Raw genomic sequence first — 17,734 nt, 5'->3', positions numbered from 1 at the left:
AAATAAAAATCTAATGTTTATTTCCCGCAGTTAAGCATTGATGTTCTCTCCACAGCATGAAAACTGCCAGAACAGTGAAAATCCATCACGCCTGTGATTTGCTCATCCAAACAAAAAGACACTTAACGTTTAATTGCCATTGTCTCTGATGCTTTGTATCCTGGTAAGGGCTATATTTAAACTGCATCACCACCCGGGGATTTACATGCTGTTTTCTCAAGATAGAGCCAGCCAGGGTATAAAAAGCAACACCCCGCCCCCCCTCCCAAACATCTTTAAAAAAAAAGAAGAAGAAAAGCTTGACCACAGCGAGGTGTCTGAAGTGCACTGATCACATTTGTTAGTTCCAGCAAATTCATTGAGCCTGTGGTTGAACAGGCTCTCAGTCAGTGCACTCCCACTGTGAACTCGCACCTGCTCTTCCTAGTCATGGGACACACAAACACGCATACACTGCTGGCACTGTCTCTTACTGCAACTCAGTCGGTTCACACACTCACACTCTCTTAAACACACACACACACACAGCTGCTCTCTTTTCCTCTCCTGTTGACTTCCTGGCTCTGTAAATGGAGTGGTTGTTACAGCCATGTCAGTGCCCCTTGTTGCCAGGCAACAGGCCATGTCTTAATTCAGTGTGAAGTGTGTTTGAGGAAAGTGATTATGGTAAATGTTACATAGTTGTGTGTGTGTGTGTCTGGGTACTTGTATTTGGTACCTCTTTAGGACAGTTTCTGGCACAAACACTGACCTTGTCAGGACCAGTGGTTCTCATGGAGGCCAAAACCTGGTCCCAACAGGCAGAACCTCATTTCCGATGAACAGGTTCAGTTTAGGTCTAAGATCTGAATGGTGGTTAGGTTAATGTTAGAGTTTTAATGTTAGAGGCATTAACTGATTATGGTTAATGTTAGGGATAATGCAATGGAAATCATTGTGTGTCCTTAAAAAGCTAGCATCGCAATTGTGTGTTTGTGTGTGTATGTGTGAAAATCAGCTGCTTTCAGACTTCACTTTTCTGTAAGTGAGTCAGACTGTGATAATTAGATCGGTGTCATGGTAGTGCAGAGCCAGATCGTATTTACACCTAATTTAAAGTAGGTGATAATGAGCAAGGGGAAAAATCATCCTCACGTTAGCTTTTATTTTTGTCTGCTGGTAAAACCTTGCATTCCTTTTCTCTTAGAGCAACCGTAATCCCTGACTTAGAATGTCAATAAACCCCCTTGTTTCCAAGGTGCCGATGCTTTAAAAATAACAGTAAACACATATTTAACATGGGATGTGTCGTAACAATAAGAGGTACCAAGAAGTAAATGGTTTAATTACATCATGTTCTAATTTAATTCTGTCCTCTAAAAAAAAAAGAAGAAGATAAAATTGTCATGGTGATGTTTCGTAAATATATTAACTTTGTGTGACTTTCCATCAGGCAGTGCAAATGACTTCGTGTACACGAGACAAGGCCACAGCCCCGTAATCGAAGGTGTGGATGACACCAAGGAGCTCCGCAACACACGCCATGCCTTCACTCTGCTCGGTAACACACTCCTCACAGAACACGCACACATCTGTCTGTGTGAAAGATGAAGAGACTGTTTTTGTAACGCAGGATTCTAATGCTAGTGTCAGTGACGGCTCATGTGGCTGCTGGATGTACTTAACTGACAACTCTATCTTGTACATTAGTGAAACATAAATGAAAAAAACACAAGGTAAAATAAAACAGCTTGTAAGGATTATATTAGCACAGGCTTTTGGATGGAGATATTGCGTGGTCAAGGTCTAGTATATAACATTTAGGAGGGTGTATTTGCAGAAATTGAATATCCTACCTTTCTATAATTGCTTTAAATTTAAAAAAAAATTTAATTTTGTAGCCGTAGAACAAGAGTTTCATATTTACGTTGGTCATATTTACATATAACCACTCAGTGTGATGGAAGGGCAGAGTCCTCCATTTGTTGCGTTCTGCAGTCTCACACCCTGGACCTTTAACAGCAGTCACTCAGTGTAACCTAAGCGTCTGTGTGTTTGTGTGCATCTGTTGTCTGCAGGTATCAATGAGTCCTATCAGATGGGGTTGTTTCAAGTTTTGGCTGCAATTCTTCATCTTGGAAACGTGGAGATAAAGGACAGAGATTCAGACAGCAGTGTCATTGCTGTGAGGATAACATTTGTTTTGCACGTTATTTAAATTGGTGGTACTGTATTAATATGTGAATAAGTCCAGATGAGAAAATTCACCTTTTCCCAGCGTTCTATTGGATATCTCCTCGTAATGACCTTAGAATCTCATCCTTTTGCTTAGCCCAACAATCGACACCTGATGGCGTTCTGCGAGCTGGTGGGCGTGGCCTATCAGGACATGTCCCACTGGCTGTGCCACAGGAAGCTGAAGACGACCTCGGAGACGTATATCAAGCCCCTACCTCGCCTGCAAGCCACCAACGCCCGCGACGCACTCTCCAAACACATCTACGCTAAGCTCTTCAACTGGATCGTAGAACACGTCAACAAGGCTCTGATCACGAACATCAAACAGCACTCCTTCATTGGCGTCCTTGACATCTACGGGTACATCTGTGATTATTTTCCGATGAATATTGAACCAGTTGATTTGACAAATTTGTCTAAATTTATTCTAATTTGCATTATAATGTGCCGTATGGTTTGATACAGCAGTGAAGTAAATGTCACTGACTGTCCCCTCAAATACATATAAAGTCAGCGGAGAATCACTTGTCTGACTTTCATGATGTCATGTTAATCATCCGCTTTTATCTCAACTTCTCTCTCAAGGTTTGAGACATTTGAGATCAACAGCTTTGAGCAGTTCTGCATCAACTATGCTAATGAGAAACTCCAGCAGCAGTTCAACATGGTGAGCAGCATATTTTTTCACCTGTCGGACGACAGAGGTGAGATATTAGATGATAATGATTTAACCCCCCACTGGTGTGTCTCTCTGTTTGTCCCTGTCTGTGCACAGCATGTGTTCAAGCTGGAGCAGGAGGAGTACATGAGGGAGCAGATTCCCTGGACTTTGATAGACTTCTATGACAATCAGCCCTGTATCAACCTCATAGAAGCTAAGATGGGAATCCTGGACCTGCTGGACGAGGAGTGCAAAGTACTTTTGATTTAAACCAGAATAATATATTTAAAGCCGCAGTAGGCAGAAACTGTACATACATTGTTGATTGTTGAGTTTAATGAGCAGGTTGTTAAAATATAAATGCTTTGGGAATTGCGGCTCAGTCCTGAGGTCCTCTCATCAGATGGCCAAAGGGATTTTTTTTTCCATCTCTGAACAGAGGATATTTTACAACTCTCATTGAGACTTTTCATTTAAAAGTTGCTTATATGGGTGTGTTGAACTTCCCTGTGGTTGGTCACTCTCTGCCATCACAGGCAAGACATCTGTAAGGCTTGTAAACAGACACTGGAGGAGTTGCACAAATCTAGTTCTGTCCCAGATATCTTGATTTACCTTTAAATGAGTCTTTCAACACCTGCATTTATATTTTACCTCAAGCTTCAACTGCAAGACAGAAAACTAGAGTGAAAAAAATGACACAGCAGTTTCTTTGTTTGTTTTCTTGAATAATACAATTTATTTTGTTTGTAAAACCTTCAACAAAACTGGTGGTAATGTTGCATTTAACTGTTGTTGAGTGTATGTACAATGTCAGTGTAATGCAGGTAGGAGTCACCTTATAGTGTTGAGTGCAATGTTTTTATATCTGTACCATCTACACACTTTCATAGCTCAGATAACAGTCTTAAGTAATCTGTGGCTCCTGACCACCTGAAGGTTGTTTTATAGACTGTTGACTTTTGAGGTGGGCCACATTGCTCACACTTGGAGCAGGAAAAAATGCACTTGCTGGCAAAGAAATATCAAAAAGGTGTCCGCATGCATCGAGTGGCAAGAATAAAAGGAACACATATGCAATATAATGCGATGCAGCATGATAATTATTGATTAAATAAAGTTTTCTGTTATATTCATCACTCGGTATATCTGTGAACAGACTGGTATGCGCCGTGAATTCTTTTCTGATTGATTGCTCTGTGGTTTCTCCTCTTGTCTGCCAGATGCCAAAAGGTTCTGATGATTCCTGGGCTCAGAAACTGTACAACACCCATCTGAAAAGCTGCTCCCTGTTTGAGAAGCCGCGCATGTCCAACCGCGCCTTCATCATCCAACATTTTGCTGACAAGGTGGGCCTGAAGGACACTGTATTTGTGTCAAGTGTGCATTCATCCTAGATGTGTAATGTCATTCATCAGTTTGGTACTTTTTCAAATGTTGGTTTTTTTTCTTATGTGGCTGTTGTACTGAAAGATTCGTGTTACACTTTCCCTTTGGAGCTACACAGATATTATTTCAGAACAGGCTGTGGCTGCAGTGGCTGCTGCAGTGCTGGTTTGAGGTATTTTTAGAATGTTTAGCTGCAGGAAATGCTACTTCTTCTATTCTTATCACAGGTTGTGTGCAGTAAAGGCATTTTGTCTATTGAGGTGTGACAAAGTATAGGATCCACAACACACAGTCATACTTATGGGTGATGTTGGGCTCTTGACATTAATATGAGATCACAACATCTCTCACTAAACATCTGTAATGTTTTAGGTTTGTGTTGAAATTGGCGGCCAGAATTTGGGTTGCATATAATCTCTGCAGAACCAACTGTCTGTGAACTGTCACAAAAACCTAGTGTTAGTCTGCTGCTCATCTGAGGAAAATAAATAGAATCAAATCATAGGAATCATAACATCCTACCAATCATGTGGAGGAAATGGTTGGTTAGCAGTATTAGACGATTGTCACTTGTTTTTTTTTGTTTTTTTAATAAATACAGTCCCTGCATGTTTGTGCTGTGTTGCTGTTGAGCAGGTAGAGTACCAGTGTGACGGTTTCCTGGAGAAAAACAAGGACACTGTGAATGAAGAACAGATCAATGTGCTGAAGGCCAGCAAGGTGAGGTGCACAAACACAGACACACAGTTACTGTACATTACAGTGGTACAAGTCAAGTGCAGATCCTGTAGAGGCAGTTTAGTTTGCAAGCACTGTCAATTATGTGGTACAAAGCTGTGGCTGCTGATCTCTGTGATGAAAAACATGGCAAACAATTAATTACTGACCTAAAGGATTAAGGAAGCAGTGCCCTCTACTGGTCATACAGATGTTGCGTTGATTCCAGGTCTGACGCTGAGTTATCTTTTCAGGAGATTGAGATTTATGATTTGTTTGCAGATAACACAGACACATTTGGTTCAGTGTGTTAAACATGACCCACTGAGTACAACATACCATAACCTCTCATTTTATCAATCATTTTATGAAGGGTGACACCACACTTTTTAAAGTGATCTAAACTTATCAACATGAAAGTGAAAAACATGATATTTTACGACAACTTAATATATATTTTACCTTTGTAGGATTTGATTAAAATACAATTAGTTCAAATGCTGCTAAACATTGGAATCAGACTCAATGTATGCAACCACACATGCGCTATTACCTCTAAAGAAGTCAGATCACACTGACTGTATGTATATGTGTATGTGTGTGTGTGTGTGTGTGTGTGTGTGTGTGTGTGTGTGTGTGTGTGTGTGTGTGTGTGTGTGTGTGTGTGTGTGTGTGTGTGTGTGTGTGTGTGTGTGTGTGTGTGTGTGTGTGTGTGTGAGAGAGAGATTAAGTCTTAGTTACACCTCCACTAGGTCAAAAGAACATAAGCCTTTTAAATAAATCCTTGCTGATATTTTAGGATTACGGCTGCACAAGACACTAAACACACATAAACACATATAAACATGCACACACACACACACACACACATACACATACACAGAGGTGTAGCACAATTTATCCAAAATGCTCAGTGACCTTTGACTATTCTCTTATAGACTCCATCAAGAGCTGATCTGGGTAAGGGCTGAAACACTTTCTGCTCTAACCTCTAACACAGCCACTTAACAATTATACACACACATAAATAATACTTGAACAGGGAAATATAGTATGTTTCCATGGAGATAGTGGGAATAAATAGTTGGTAGTAAATGATATTGTCCTTTTAGTATTTAAATTTCCTGCTGTAAGACTTGGGGTGATTGCAGAGTTGGATTTTGGTGAATATATAAGCAGAATATATCAAATAAATATGCACAAAAGACAACACACTGACACATTTATGTCCTCATGAGTCGTAGAGCTTGTCGACATGCACCCTCTGGTTTTTTTTATCCAGCGTTGACAACCATCAACTGACTATTGTCAAGCTTGATAGTTGACAACTGAATATTCCAACATCTAATGGCTCCAGGTGCAGGTGGTAGCGTTACAACTCAAAACTGCATTACTGCATTTCTATCAACCGCTCTTGTGTACCTGTGTGTCAGTTGGAGACATGATGTATTTGGAATTCTGAAAAGAAAACAATAATCATTGTCCCTCCATCACTGTGCTGTGTGTCTTCATCCTCAAGTCTGCCTGGTTTTATTTCCTTTTCAGTTTGAATCACAGGCGTGTATTCAAGTTTTTGATGGGGATTGCGATGATTTTGAACTTTTGGTTTTTGGTTTCTTTAACCTGTCCTTTTATTGTCATTGTGTCTCTGTTGTCAATGTCTCCATATGTTGTTCATGTATGTTTGGTTTTTGTCCTCATCATGACAACCCTTCCCTGCCAGCAGAAGGTAAACAGAGGCGTTCTTACAATGCTGGGCCGCCTCTTTCCTTTAGCTGCTTTTTTTGGCTTGTATTGTTCCTCCTTCTCTGTCTCTCTCTGGCACTGAGCTCATTATCACTCCTAACACCACTGAAGAGATTTCGGGTGTGTGTGTGTTTGTTGCATGGGAAACACTAAATGCACTCAGGGGTGAGAAGAGTTGACTGGACGTGGAAACAAGAGACAAAGGAAGGAGGGAATTAACATTTTCAGAATAATAAAAGCAGCACGGCTGTGGCTGTCCTGCTGAATGAAGGTGGTGAGAGAAGCAGCATGACACTGCTCGGAGCACAGCAGGAGGACCTGAAGCTGCACATGACACAGCATCCTCCTCATATAACCACAGTGTTATATGAAACATGAGTGATATGAGTGCATGCTCTACTAAAGGCATTCATTGTACATGACAGGATCTGTCATTTAACAATGCCATGCAGTCATATATGGAAACATCATATCGTCATATATGAGAACGTATAACCCTTTTTTTATTTCATTGGATTCATACATAACATTTTTATCAACTCTCTGTTATTTTAACAAATTAAACTAACACTAAATCAAGAGACAACTACTCATCTACTTAAACTGTCAAACAGCACTTGGAAATGATGAGATATTTAACTCGCATGACAAACTGTTGTAATATCAAATAATTAGATGATTATGTAGAGCTAGAGATTTTAAGAAATAAATCAGTATCCATCCTCTTGCTTTGTCCAAGCAAGAAAAACCCAAACACACAGCTTCAGTATGAGACTGTCAGGAGGTGTGATTTATAGTAGATTAACTAAAGCTTACATTAAATTCTTTGACATCAATTTATTTTCTCAGCAAGTCATTAATTGCCTTTAGTGGCTCCTGCTTCCATCAGCTATACAGTTTCTGATCTGGATCTGTTGCTGTACCCAGTTTGACCTCCTGGTGGAACTGTTTCGAGATGGGGAGAAAGCAACCAGTCCCACAGGTCAGGTTCCTGGGACTGGAGGCCGGACCCGCCTCAGCATCAAACCTGACAAGGGTCGGGAGAAGAGCAGCAAGGATCACAAGAAGACGGTCGGCTGCCAGGTCCGTTGTTATGTTTGTTAGTAAGAGTGGTGCTGCTGTTAAGTCCAGTTCATTTTATTAACACTGTCAAACGGATTATTCCCTAATCTTTACTATCAGCATGAAATGGTTTTTAACATTCAGTGACATTTATTTTATTAACCAAATCTGATCTTTAAACACCTTAATAGTACCAAAAGGTATGATGATGATCATGTTGATGACGAAAGTGATCCTTTGTTGTAGTTTCGTAACTCGTTGCAAATGCTGATGGAGACACTGAATGCAACCACCCCTCATTACGTCCGCTGCATCAAACCCAATGACTTCAAGATGGCCTTCTCGTGAGTCTGCTCTTTGTTTTATATGTATCAATATCGCCTTTCTTCATTGACATAATAACAAATAACAATAATAGTAATAATAATAAGAAGAAGAACAAAAGAGGCAGCATAATGTGATTATTACAGTTCTAAAAAAAATCACACATTTTGTCACAAGTGAATAAGAGTGTACTCGAGCTCCATGGTCACCGTCTTGGCTCCGGAGTGATTCAAAGTGGTTATATTCATAGTGATTATCTGTTGTTGACAGCTTCGATCCTAAACGTGCTGTGCAGCAGCTCAGAGCCTGCGGTGTCCTGGAAACCATCCGCATCTCTGCTGCAGGCTTCCCATCCAGGTACAGCACTGTGCATCATTGCTAATGATTCTAATTTACTCCAATATGTTTATCCTCAAAGAAGTTTGTCTGTGATGGCGCTCTCATTATCTGTCTGTTATCCAAGTATTTCAGATTATATATAATAACGTTACTTGTGAAAAAAAAAAAGGTGTTTTTCCCTCAAAGAAGAGCTAAGTCAGCAGTTTGCCTTCTCCTTGAACATTTGATCTTGTTATAAATCAACTTGACAAAAAGTAAGGAGGAGGTTATGGCACTTTTCTAAATGCTTCCGAATGTGTGTGTGTGTCGCAGGTGGACGTACCAAGAGTTCTTCAGTCGTTACAGAGTGCTGATGAAGCAGAAGGATGTGCTTTCTGACAAAAAGTTGACTTGCAGAAATGTTCTGGAGAAACTCGTGCAGGTCAGATGTCTTCACCAGTCACAGTTGCAAAATAAAATAATACATTATTTAAGTTATTGTTATTTGTGTTATCATAAGTGGATTGCAAATTTGATTTTACTTTTTTTGTCCATCTAACCTCTGTCTTAACCCTCGTGTCTTTCCTCAGGACCAAGATAAATACCAGTTTGGTAAGACCAAGATCTTCTTCAGAGCTGGACAGGTTGCTTATCTAGAGAAGTTAAGGGCGGACAAGTTGCGTGCTGCATGCATCCGCATCCAAAAAACCATCCGCTGCTGGCTGGCACGCAAGAAGTATCTGCGCATGCGCAGTGCTGCGATCACCATCCAGAGGTTCACCAGAGGATACCAGGCACGCTGGTGAGTCCAGGGAACCTGATGTTTTCCTTTTGTCAGCCATTCATGACCACAACTAATGCATGTGGTTGACTCCTCTTCCATCAGTTTTATGTTTGTGAGATAAAGCTACTGCAGTTAAGTAAGTTAAAGGGTTGTATTGAACAAAAAGAAAAAGGCTCAATGTGTTGTTTGCATATCTCGTCTCTCCTCAGCCTGGCCAAGTTCATGCGTCGCACCCAGGCGGCCACCATCATCCAGAAGTACCAGAGAATGTGTGTAGAGAGAAAACGCTACAGGCAGAAGCAGGCTGCTGCCCTGGCGATGCAGACTATCCTCAGAGCTTACATGGCCCGACAGAAATACCAGATGGTAAGATGCTATAGGAAAATAGCCTGAAAGAATCTTTTAAATCCCCCTTGTCATACTCTATGTGTTCTGATTTTCGTTTCTCTGCTTCTCTCTTTCCGTTTTTGTATCTGTAGCTACTGCGCGAGCACAAGGCGGTCATCATTCAGAAGCGTATTCGTGGCTGGTTGGCTCGCTGCTGGTACAAGCGCTGCCTCGAATCCATCGTCTACCTTCAGTGCTGCATCCGCAGGATGAGGGCCAGGCAAGAGTTGAAGAAGCTAAAGATCGAGGCTCGCTCAGTGGAGCACTTCAAGAAGCTCAACAAAGGCATGGAGAACAAGATCATGCAGCTGCAGAGAAAGATCGACGAGCAGGTTAGACCATTTCATCTGATGTGTACCCTACAGTTGTGTTATAAACTCATGCGTTTTATTTGTTGATTCATTTTGTTTTGTTTGACCGTCAATCCAGCACAAGGATAATCGGTCACTCAATGAGAGGCTTTCTGGTCTGGAGACCTCCTACACAACAGAGAGTGAAAAAATGCGCGGCGAGCTCAGCCGACTGCGTGGGTATGAGGAGGAGGCCAAGAACAAAACCAACCAGGTGTCGTCGCTGCTGGAGGAGCTGGAACGGGTGAAGAAGGAGCTGAGTACCACACAGCAGGAGAAGAAGACCATCGAGGACTGGGCGCAGACATACAGGAGTGAAATGGAAAAAGTAAGACATGATCCGTGTTCACGTACAGTCACATCTGTTCCCTGTTGTTTTCCCTCTCCTTCATTTTTCTCCAAGTTTGAGTAAATTCATTAATTGACGTGAAGAGCAAATCTTTTTCTGTCAAAAAATGATTGGCAAATGTTTTCTTAATTATCCTTAAAAAATCCCATCCCAGCTTTAGCGAGGCGGTGATTATAATTATTTTAAAAATCAAGCTCAACAGAAATGGCTCAGAAATTAGACTCTCCCATAGTTCCACTGAAATACACAAGATAATTATTAAATACTTTAGCTGTATATGGATTTCAGAGAAAAACAGTTTTCCCTCAATCTAAGAGACAGAGCGAACCAGGGGGGAAATGGCTCGTGGTGGGCTCAGGGGGGAGAGTTTCTCTGGGTCAGGTGAGCACAGGAGTCGCTACTGAACTCGATGTGTTTTCAGTCACCAACAAACCTGCCATTCAAAGCTGTGAAAGTCCATCAGACTTCATTTATCCACAGGGAGAACCAAGCTTTGAACCAACAAAACATGCGACTGACTGATCATTCGTATGTTTTCAGATGGTCTCGGAGCTGAAGGAACAGAACGGCTTGCTGAAGAAGGAGAAGGACGACTTGAACAGGTCGATTCAGGAACAGAGTCAGCAGATGACAGGTATGCAAACATGAAGACTTGCTGCAACACACCGACCTTTGTCGTGCAGAAACGTTTCCACAATTATTGTCTTTGTTTGGTCTCATCAGTGAAAATGGCGCGTGCGATAGCAGAGGAGACTCAGCAGCTGGAGACGGATTTGAACGAGGAACGGTCTCGCTACCAGAATCTCTTGACGGAACACCTCCGCCTCGAGGAGAAATACGACGACCTGAAGGAGGCGATGGTTCTTTCCTCGGTTAGAGACGCATTCTCATAAAACCACTCATCATATACGAGTGCTTCAACTTAATTATGTCATTTATAAAGACTACTTGTTAAAATAGGCAATGACACAGCAAATTTACTGAATAGTGTGTGGCATTTGCCTTAATAGTTGGTAAATAGGAAGGAGCTATTAGTATTCAACACAGGATTTCTCTTATATTCTACTGTAAGTGTAAGTGTTGATTGTCTCTTATCTTAAGAACAAGCCTGGCCACAGGAGAACGGATTCCACCCACAGCAGCAACGAGTCAGAGTACACCTACAACTCCGAGTACGCTGAAATGGAAGAAGGTTCCCGTGCTGCAGAAGTAAGTGTTACTAGTCAAATACGGTCTCATTTAATTGGAGGAAAAATCCAGACACTTCTTACTGTTACAAAACAAACCTGATGTTAAAATGAAACACTGTGTTCATCAGAACTGTGCAGTTTCAATGTCACTTTCTATGTCACGTAGGATGTGACGCGAGGAATAGACACCTCACTGACGCTGAAGCTGCAGAAGCGTCTCACAGAGCTCGAGCAAGAGAAGCAGTCGCTGCGCAACGAACTGGAAAACAAAGAGGATCAGTTCCAACGGGCCAGAGCTCGGGTACAGACATTCAGACACACTGACAGAATTAACACAGTATATAGCACTTATTGTCTTATTCTAGTGAGTTAACCTGTGGTAAAGAATTGTAAACATACTAGCATAGTGCCTACTAAAAACAAAACCTTAATATTCTTTCATAAGAATGAACAAACTGAAGTTGAATTAATTTATGATTCTATAAAGTAAAAGACCATTTTCATCACGTCATTAAATAAGAAATTTAGAATCTGTGTCATTCTTAAATTATAGATAGTTGTCCAGCCTCATCACCATGATTTTGCATATGATTTCAGGATAATGCAGAGTTTAAAAAGGCTCGTGGGGCAGAGCTGGAGTACGAGTCCCTCAAGGTACGAATTCAGAATAAAGTAGACAAGTATCCACAGTAAGGCACGAGTTCAGAGAGTGTCAAATGTCAAATGCCTAATTTACCACGTCCTATTGCAAATGTCACCCTGAGTCTTTTCCTCTCTCAGCGTCAGGAGCTGGAGTCAGAGAACAAGAAGCTGAGGCATGATCTGGCAGATATGAGACAAAGCCTTCTGGGAAATGCAGCTACAAGCACTGGAGCTCCAGGCTCCCCTGCTTACAAGGTGCTGCTGGACCAGCTCAACGCCTCCTGTGAGGAGCTGGAGGTCCGCAAGGAGGAAGTTCTGATCCTGCGCTCCCAACTGGTCAGTCAGAAGGAAGCCATGCACCACAAGGTAAAGAGAGAAATTACCTTTCCTTTGTTTCATTTATTATGAACTAGTTTTCATTCTGTAATTACCCACTTAAAACTTAACATTTAGCTTAGTCTTTTGCTGTTTTTTTTATTGATAACAGAAGAATAGACTACAATAATAAACACAAACAGACAACACAATTCAGACTAATACATCACAAAGGCAAATTTATTTACAGGCCTGACTGGTGACAAAGAACAAAGAGATCAGTAAAAAAATTACCCTATCATTTTTTCTATTTCTTTTTGCAATATCACCATCAAAAATAGAGTAACATTTTATAAATCTTCTAAATTGATAAATAGTAATAACCCTCTACCTTCTCTGCTCTAAAATCAAAAATATATCTAAAATTGTTAAATAAATAAATAAATAAATGAATGAATGTCCCAATATCACAAAACATACCTTTATTCTACTACACATTTCCCAGACCTGTGACATAAGCAGAAAAGATGTTCTCTATAATTTCTTTATAGAACATCTGATTCACTACTAACTAAACTAAGCTAAAACAACATTTTTGTCGGAAAAATTGTAGTAGTAAATGTCATTCCCTGAATTAAATGTGCATGTGTTTTTGATGTTGTTTCATAAATGAACTAGAGGCCAAATAAACTCTATAAACATGTTTATTCATCATAGGTTGTGATAACCATTTCATATTGCTGCTCACTGGCTGTCATAACAGCAGTCAAGTTGTCCCACCATTCATCGTCTCTTGTGAACATATCAGATCATACACTTCAGAAAACTGATCAAAACTCACTAGATTCCCATTTTCACAATTTGCAAAATTCCATTTATTTTGTCATGACTCATTGCTGTTATAGTAGATGTTGGTGAATCACAGGCTGCCTGCTTACATTTGTACGTTTCACTCCAGTCTGTTTGTCTGTATCCAAAACAATCAAGAAGAAGCAACGTTATTATTCCTAAATAACTGTAAATACCTGTAAACAGTCGTGTTCATGTAGATCCTGATGTCTGAGACTTACTGACTTCCCTGTTTGGAAATCAGATTTATTTATATGTATATTAATGTAGACTATGGGGTAAAAAACAAAACAAAAAAACATTTAAAATATTCATAAAGTTTGTTGGAAATATTGCCCCTGTATCCTCTGTGTGTCTAACTCACCTGTCTGCACCTTCTCTCCTCCATCCATGCTTTCCCACAGGATGAGAAGGTAGAGTTGAAAAACTGCATCATACATGAATATGAGACACTTTTCCACATTGCTTCATGTTTTTAAAACCTCCACATGGAAGAAATCTGATCCCGCAAAAATCAGTTTGATTGGCAAACTAGAGGTATAATTTAAATGATCACTACTATATTTCTGCTTCTATGTCATGAAGGATAGAAGTAAATCTCTGTTGTCTGGGCACCGTGAGGAATCACAAATTCTCTTAACAATAATAAATAGAGAGGGTTGAGAGAAAGTGGCCACCACGGAGAAAATCTGAACACATGGTAATGTTTAGAACCCGTAATGATGATGATGGAAATGGTCAGTGGTAACATAGTAATTTGTCCTGGAACCATTTATGAACAATGGCATACAAACAACAAAACAAACTCTTAGTCTTTTATGCTACTTTTTGAAATGTTGAAATCCTTCAGCACTTGAAAATGGGTTATTATTGGATAACACATTTGAGTGAATTTGTAGCCACTAAGCATGCGGCTTGCTGTTCTAACCATGCTCAGCCCTGGACATGAATAGGATTTCAACAAAAAGAATTTCAGAAACCAGCTACAGACGAGAGCTTTGTATTCATTTCTCTGATTCCAGATCAGCAGTTCTTCCTGTAAGAGGCTTTACATGTAGACTCTGTCTCATCTGTCCCGTCCTTTTGTCTGGCTCAGGTCATTTATGGACTGTTTCTGTTCAATGGCCATGTTACATCTGTCCTTATAAACACAGTCTGTGATACATTCAGTGCATTGGCCTCCAAAGATGGATGTGACCACAAAATGCAAGCCTCTCAGCACATGACTTTTTTTTTTTATTATTATTATTATTCATCAATTTTAATGATGTGAAGAAAATGATCCTTGTCTTCATATCTCAGTGTCACACAGCCGTCACATGTATCCTTTAAATATCAGTCCATGATTCCGATCAGCAGAAACCTTCCGTCTTTTAGAGGCTACAGAAAGATTTCTCTGCTGTGATGTTCCCTGTGGATTATCAGCTGTCGCTGAGGAGCTGTCATTTGATTTCTTGTCGCTGCAGAAGCCCGAGGCTCCAACTGGCTCATGATTGTCAGAGTAAAATGACAGTTGTATCCAGCAGGCAGACTGATGCTGGCAGGGAATCATTATCAGTAAAAACACACTCGCGCTGATATAAATGCACATTAACTGAACCACAGACTCTTGCCTTCATTCATACATCCAGCCTGTATGAAAGTCCTTGCAGTCATGGTGATGGTGCGGTTATTGATGCTGCTTTACACGTAGTTGCAGCAGCTATGTAAATGTGATGTTATTCTGGCTCATCGTTCCTTTTCTGCCTCCTCTCGTCTTTTCCTAGGAGACCATGACAGAGCCGTCGGTCTCTGTTCAGGATGTGTCTAAACTGAAGGACTCTGATGAAATCAAACAAGCCTACATAGGACTCAAAGACACCAACAGGTACTTTGATCACAGCCAGCAGCGCTCCTCTCCCTCCATGTCCCAGGCTCTGTTCATTTTTGTTTGTCCATTTTAGACTTAGCTCCACTTCCATTGCAAATATGATGTCTGTCTGGGTGTGTGTGTGTGTATGTGTGTGTACTGTTGATGTGTGTGTGTTTGTCCTGTGCAGATCTCCTCAGTTCATGCGTAAGCCGCTGGAAGTCAGTGATCTCCTGAGTAGGCTCAGGTAATGGTTGAGACGTGGCCTATGCATCGTAGAGCGGCGCATGCATGGCCACGCTGTCGCTGAACTGGGTTGAGAAATGTTACCAGTGACTGAAGTTACTGAAGATGGAACAGCTGATTCCACAGGGTGCTGCCGCTGATGAAAGCTTGGGTAGCTTTGCATGAGGAACCATCTAACAACAGGAGCTACATTCCAGGTCTCACTTGCTTTAACAGCAGGTGTTTAATACTTAGTACAGTAGACAATGTGTTTAAGACTTTCACTTAAAGCTGCAGTGCGTAACTCTTCTGCCACAGGTTTTCATGAACGGAAATTATATAACGTTATGTGACATCTGTCGAGTTGTACTATCACACCCGACAGAAGGAGTATTTGTGTGTATACAGCTGCAGCCCAGAGGGCCAGCTCGCAAAGGGTATTTATCTGGTCAAACTGCTGATTTAAATCTTTGCAGCTGTCTCACTTTACCAGCACAATGTTGCTGTGGCCTTCATCTTTCTTGCTATCAAGCAAATCAAATCCTCTGTGCAGAGTGTTAATGTCACTGGGCAGCAAAAAAAAAACAAGAGAAACACAAAGAGAATTGTGTGAAGGCTTGATCCTTATTGTGCGAACTCATTTGACAGTGGTGACAGTCACAGTTACACATTTACAGTAAAGGTTACGCACTGCGGTTTTAAGTCTTGTACTGAAGCGTCAAACTCAAAACAGCAATAACAGAGTCTTTTTTTCAGCTCTGGTTGGACTTCTGAAAAGTTGCAGAACTCTATACAGTGCGTTTTTTAAAAGTGTGGCATGAAAGCATGGAAATGCTCTGAGTTAAAAGTGTAGCTGAGTTGTAGTTTAGCTTTTATTAACACATTCAGAAGAGACACAAAGTGATTTCCTCGCACACTTTGCCAGTGCAAAAGGCTTTGTGCAGTTGTCGGCGGCCTCAGCTGTTTGAAATGAGTCTGGCATGAACAGAGCATGAAATTAATCCTCTTACTGTGCGTTTTATATCATGTTTTTATGTTTGTTAAAGCAGATGTGCAGCACAATTCACCAGGAGCATTTATCTTTATTCACACTAAAGGGCTGTTGCTGTATATTTTCCATGTGTTTTTTGTTTGTTCATTAATTTCACCTTCTTCTATTGCCACTAGGATGCACACACTTTATCAATACAAGTCTACTAGAGCAAATAAGAAGATATTATTATAACAGCACTCACATATACCAGTGTGAATAAGCAACACTTATTTGACAATAAACAAATCATCATCTCTTTTGCATTTTAATTCATTCCACAGAGCTTCTTTAAAGGTTGTGCTGTGCATCCCTGCATTTATCCCCCTTTTTTTTTTTCCCTCTGTTGCTCTTTTTGTTGTATGTTTCATTTACACGCTGACATCAGATTTCAGTCTGTGGATCTCAGTAAATGCAGGAACAGACTCACTCACTCACTCACTCACTCACTCATAGAAACTGAGACACAAAATTCAGCTAATATAATACCAATAACAATACACACTAGGCTGTGAGTGCATACAAATGCAAAGTTTACACATTTAGAGAAAAGTTTAATCAGTAAAACAAACAAATTAAGAGTTATTAGAAGTTAGGTGGTTCTCTCTTACACACACACACACACACAAACACATTGTCTTCTGCATCTCTCCTCCCCCACCCAAACGTCCCACATTTTATTTTGTTATTCATGTTGTTCATGTTCCTTTGTGTTGTGTGTCGGTCAGATCTGCTGCTCCAGACTTCCATAAGCTGAATGAGGACGGAGAGCTGTGGCTGGTTAATCAGGGCTTAAAGGAGACCATCAGGTGTTATTGTGTTTCAAACACGAGAGTGAATTTAATTTTGCCGAGCATGATATGTTTGCCTATTCTCAGGAAAGGATGTGCGCTGCTGTTTTTCTCATGTTCACAAACCTGTCAAGAGTTTGCTCAGCAGTTGGCGAGTGTTGACAATTGAGATCACTTGTTTTTTTGACTTATCAGAGTTTGTTAGCGATCCAATATTTTAGTCTTTGTGGCTAAGAAAACACAGGTCTGAGACTTTTACAAATAGTGCCAATTACACGTATTTCAATGTGTGAAATGAAATTTGGTCGATTCTGTCATGTATGCTAATATACTGCAATGTTATGGTTTTCGATTTAGTTTCAGCTAGTGCTGCTGATCCTGTAACTAACCTATTTCTACTCACTTATAATGGTAGTCTGTTAAATGTTCAGCGTCACGTACCTCCGTATCTGCTAAGCTTGCTTTAAATTATGTTTTATTGTGTGAAACTTGTGTACTAGATTAAGTTTTTACTCGTCTACGGATGTTACAATTGAAGT

At 40.5% G+C, this 17,734-nt stretch overlaps 1 protein-coding gene across 5 annotated transcripts in view; it reads left to right on the top strand.

The window, feature by feature from the left end:
• myo5aa (myosin VAa) overlaps nt 1-17,734 on the top strand; it is a 49,566-nt gene that overhangs the window by 22,711 nt on the left and 9,121 nt on the right. For 2 of the 5 annotated variants that reach the window (XM_044030423.1, XM_044030422.1), the window contains exons 8-31: nt 1,433-1,540; nt 2,058-2,164; nt 2,312-2,577; nt 2,803-2,884; nt 2,993-3,133; nt 4,102-4,227; nt 4,904-4,987; nt 7,658-7,813; nt 8,039-8,136; nt 8,387-8,473; nt 8,768-8,876; nt 9,025-9,236; nt 9,428-9,584; nt 9,698-9,937; nt 10,035-10,283; nt 10,845-10,938; nt 11,028-11,176; nt 11,406-11,513; nt 11,661-11,795; nt 12,092-12,148; nt 12,275-12,502; nt 13,705-13,713; nt 15,067-15,167; nt 17,133-17,213. In XM_044030423.1, coding sequence (XP_043886358.1) covers nt 1,433-1,540; nt 2,058-2,164; nt 2,312-2,577; nt 2,803-2,884; nt 2,993-3,133; nt 4,102-4,227; nt 4,904-4,987; nt 7,658-7,813; nt 8,039-8,136; nt 8,387-8,473; nt 8,768-8,876; nt 9,025-9,236; nt 9,428-9,584; nt 9,698-9,937; nt 10,035-10,283; nt 10,845-10,938; nt 11,028-11,176; nt 11,406-11,513; nt 11,661-11,795; nt 12,092-12,148; nt 12,275-12,502; nt 13,705-13,713; nt 15,067-15,167; nt 17,133-17,213 — 3,184 coding nt within the window. Of the gene's footprint in view, nt 1-1,432; nt 1,541-2,057; nt 2,165-2,311; nt 2,578-2,802; nt 2,885-2,992; nt 3,134-4,101; nt 4,228-4,903; nt 4,988-7,657; nt 7,814-8,038; nt 8,137-8,386; nt 8,474-8,767; nt 8,877-9,024; nt 9,237-9,427; nt 9,585-9,697; nt 9,938-10,034; nt 10,284-10,844; nt 10,939-11,027; nt 11,177-11,405; nt 11,514-11,660; nt 11,796-12,091; nt 12,149-12,274; nt 12,503-13,704; nt 13,714-15,066; nt 15,168-15,339; nt 15,397-17,132; nt 17,214-17,734 lie in introns of all 5 variants that reach the window. The other 3 variants (XM_044030425.1, XM_044030424.1, XM_044030421.1) reach the window with 2 other exon arrangements.

This window comes from Solea senegalensis, linkage group LG7 (assembly GCF_019176455.1).
Source record: "Solea senegalensis isolate Sse05_10M linkage group LG7, IFAPA_SoseM_1, whole genome shotgun sequence".
NCBI classification, from domain to species: Eukaryota; Metazoa; Chordata; class Actinopteri; order Pleuronectiformes; family Soleidae; genus Solea; species Solea senegalensis.
Note: the sequence above shows the minus strand (reverse complement) of the source record. Positions and strands in the feature narration are given on the sequence as shown.